General features: G+C 42.4%; 2 protein-coding genes across 2 annotated transcripts in view; one reads left to right on the forward strand and one right to left on the reverse strand.

Annotated features, from left to right (window-relative positions):
* The window catches only part of qrsl1 (glutaminyl-tRNA amidotransferase subunit QRSL1), a gene marked incomplete in the record, with an annotated part of 4956 nt that extends 1946 nt beyond the window's left edge, over positions 1-3010 (reverse strand). Inside the window, 7 exon segments of the mRNA XM_035674235.1 lie at positions 139-251; positions 936-1111; positions 1218-1379; positions 1616-1712; positions 1813-1911; positions 1992-2151; positions 2892-3010. Coding sequence (XP_035530128.1) covers positions 139-251; positions 936-1111; positions 1218-1379; positions 1616-1712; positions 1813-1911; positions 1992-2151; positions 2892-2915 — 831 coding nt within the window.
* Positions 3011-3374: 364 nt separating this feature from the next.
* rtn4ip1 (reticulon 4 interacting protein 1) overlaps positions 3375-3958 on the forward strand; it is a 10976-nt gene continuing 10392 nt past the window's right edge. The window contains exon 1 of the mRNA XM_035674236.1: positions 3375-3636. Coding sequence (XP_035530129.1) covers positions 3375-3636 — 262 coding nt within the window. The remainder of the gene's footprint in view (positions 3637-3958) is intronic.

Raw genomic sequence — 3958 nt, forward strand, 5'->3', positions numbered from 1 at the left:
ATGATGAATGGGGGCAAAAACAAAGTGTTGCGTTTATAATTTTGTTCAGTGTATATTCACAAGTCTGCATCTTAAATCCTCCCCTACCCTTTACTCCGAAAGCTGAGGAAACCCAGAAGAGACAATGACTTTAATCACCTTGGGGATGCCTACACAGATATTCTTTACATTAAAGTCTTCAGGTAGCTCTGTCGGTGATGAAGGTGCAGGAACTGTTGTTGAGTCTTTAACATCAAGGCCTTGGAGGATACCTGTGTGAAAACACAATCCGAGGTCAGGGCCATTATTTGACGTCAGTGTGACAAATGCACAACAGTGTAGAGCTGCTCAGCGAGGTAGGACTTCTACAGTGGTTTCAGACTTTGCTCACCACAACCCTGGGTGCAGCTAACCCTAGCAATCAAAATAGACAGTATATACCAAGAATATAAGAATAGACTAACTAATAGTAACCTGACACGGCACTACCAATGGTTAAAATTCAATAAAACAATAGAAGCCAGAGCAGGAGGCTAACTAAATTATATTCAGCTGTAACACTATAACTAACTGTTATTTTCATTCTTGATTAATTGGTTGATTATTTTCTCAATTAATCAATTAGTTGTTTGGTCTATCAAATGTCATAAAATGGTGAAAAATGTTGATAATTTCTTCTTAAAAAAGGACTCAAAAAATCTACTAATCTTTCCAGCTCTAGCCAACTGATACCACAAGAACAGCGCACAATTAGACTGAAGGATTTATTAACCAACCCAGTAGACAGAGCCCTGTCAAGCACAGAAATGCCTATTTGAAAAGTAAATATACTCTTCCTGAACTCAGTTACCTCCAGAGGTCACAATGCACACTATTTAACCAGACCCAGATATGTTCAACTAGGAATTCAGGACATTATCCTACAGTGTGATGACAGCTCATCAGTAGTGTCCTACCTAAGACGGTGGCTGCATCACCGACGCTGCGTGTCATAATCCCGGGGACGTCCATGGAGTTGACCAGGGGGATGAGACCATGTCTGGACAGCAGACCGTAAGTGGGCTTCAGGGCCACAACACCACACAATGCTCCTGGGTTACGAGTAGAACCACCTGTGTCTGAACCCAAAGCCCTGCCAAGCAATCACCAAAACAGTACATTTTAAACTGTAAACCATTTTGGATCAAATCTTTCTTTTGTATGTCTTTGTAACCGTGTTCTTTAATGCGTTCCCTCACAGGTAGCTGGTGAGCGAGGCCACAGCTGCAGCACTTCCTCCTGAACTTCCTCCAGTGACGACCCAGTCAGAGTCTGGAGCTGCCTCTGTCTGCTCTCTGTAGGGAGCAGCATAGCTCCAGGGGTTTCTCACTGGACCGAAAGCCCCGTCAGTACTGCCTGAACTGCAACAATAAGTAAGTAAGTAAATAAACACATAAGACAATGACAACCAGTATAATATAAAAAACATGCACTGCAATGAGTCTCTTCCTGTAGGTGTACACAGCTGTAACAGCTTCATCAAATAGATCAAATGTATTTAAATATGTAGAAAATAGACTGGAATGTGTAACTAGGTGTTACAAAAATGCACTATTTGAGTAAAAAGCTATTCTGACATTGATAACAATGGCCTTACCCCATAGCAAACTCATCCATGTTGGTCTTCCCCATGAGAACAGCCCCTTGGTCCAAGAGCTTCTGGACCACTGTAGCATTGTAGGGTGGAGTGTAATCTGTAGCAAACATAATGGTAGGTTGTCATTGCTGGACTGACATACAGTGGAAAATACTCAAATAAATAAGAAGATCACTTTCAGTGCGGTTCACGCTGACCTTTCAGCATCCTGGAAGCACATGTGGTCTTGATATTCTCTGTGCAGAAGTTGTCCTTGACTGCAAAAGGAATTCCATCCAGAGGACCTCTGGGGGCACCTGAGAGCAAACGACATCTAACAGTAACACCTACGAGTCTACACAGAATACACAGAAAACACGTACGCCTGTGTCCATACCTTGCAGCAGTCTGGTTTCTGCTTCTTGAGCCTGCTTCAGCGCCAGCTCCTCTGTCACCGTGATGTAGGCATTAAGATGTTGTGTTTTCTTGATCCGGTTCAGACACTTCCTACAAAGCTCTGTTGGGGAGATTCTTCCCTCTCGGAGCGCCAAAGACACCTGGAGAACGATGATGAAACAGCAGTGGTGGAATGTAACTCGTACTTTAACTCAACTGGCCTTTTTTTTTTTTTACAGCAAACATTGGACATTTGGTCACAGCAGGTAAAGCACAGGTTCTATTCAAGAGTCCCAGACAGCCACGGCAGTGTGTGAGCATGCACGCACAATAACAGGAGCATGAAAATAAAGCATCCAAATGGAATTCAGCCATCATTAACTTTATTATTCACAGCTGTGCTTTTCTTACTTGAAAAAGGTTACTGTACAACTGTAAGGCCCTTAAGTACATTTTAAGCTACTTTGCACTTTAACTCCACTACATTCCAGAGGTCACTGTTCTAGGTTTTATTGCACTACATTGATTAGACATACAAATATAAACTCGTCTGGTAATGTAGTGATACTGCAATAATATATGATAGTAGAAGCATTCTTTTTAACACCTAGTACACTTATTGCTATTTTTATTTTGGTAAAAGATCTCTATGCAACACAGTAGGTGTAGTAGTTAGTAGTTGTCTCGGTGAGCTACATCTTCTGCTGTATTCATACAACTGTGCAATACAACCTCTCACTACGCACACTGAACGTCTGAAGCTGCCCATATGTTTTAGCTACTGCCAGTCAGGACACAAGTGTATCAGAACACATACATTATGTCATTTAAGCTCTGGATGAATTAGCAGTAAGCAGACACACACGGTAAGTAAAGTGAAAGCGCCAACAGTCGTACTGACCTCCCTCACTGTCAGGCTGAGCATGTTTACGGTTCTTTTGTGACAACCTTTCAAATGAACAGCAACCTTCGCACGGTGTGCAGCACCAGCGCTGCCATGTTTGTTTCGATGAGCAACGTCTAACAGCGCTGTCTGTGATTGGACAGCGGTTGAGGAAACCGTGCGCTGATTGGCGGAGCGGCTGAGCACTGTCTATGACGCCGGTGACGAAGAGGCAGCTTGTTACGGAAGAGGACGATGGTTTGAAACGACCATGACTTTGGGAAATATGGCATTTATCTAGTTGAGTAGTTCGATATGTTTGTATAAAGAGAACATGTTTATAGTCAGAAGGTTTTCGTGGCTTTCAAAGAAGTTTAAACAGTGATTTAGTGTCATTTAGCATACCGTTACTGTCTGTGTAACAGGCACTGAATACACTGCTGATTTACAGCTGCAGTTTCATTTTATTTGACAATATTTGAGCTTCATAGAAGTTAAAAGATGTGTTCTGTTAGACATTTAGTGCACAGTAGGTGGTTGTGTTACCTTAATAAATCACTACCAGTTTCCAGCCAGGCAAGACTGTTCAGTACTAGCAGAATCTGCAGGACTGTTATGCCTGCCTGGGTTATTGATAAATATGGAAGCAATGATGTGTTGCGGTTCACTAAAAATGCCAGTTTCCCCATCATCGACTTCCCAAATGAGGTTATTGTCAAAGTGTTTGCAGCAGGACTGAACCCACTGGATGTCAGCATGAGAGGTGAGTGACAAGCAGTGGCATCAGATTGAAACTTGCAGGCTGAGATTAAGTGTGAGACCATTTAGAGTCTATAGTGGCAAAGAATTCAATAAATAAGTCCACATCTGATACATGACTGTATATCCAAGCTTAAAAATATCATATAGTGGGATTGGAGAGTCTCACACTGATGTTTCCTGTAGTTATATGGTTCGTGAAATGAATCATGCCCATCATCCGTCTCCCACGCAGATGCTGTCTGTTAACCAACCTGTGATCTTAAGGCAGGTGGTGGGTTAGTGAGAGGTTGAGTAGTGGATTGCACTGTTGGAGGGCGTTATTT

Source organism: Morone saxatilis, unplaced genomic scaffold (genome assembly GCF_004916995.1).
Source record: "Morone saxatilis isolate NCDOM2014 unplaced genomic scaffold, NCSU_SB_2.0 Contig3, whole genome shotgun sequence".
Lineage (NCBI taxonomy): Eukaryota > Metazoa > Chordata > Actinopteri > Moronidae > Morone > Morone saxatilis.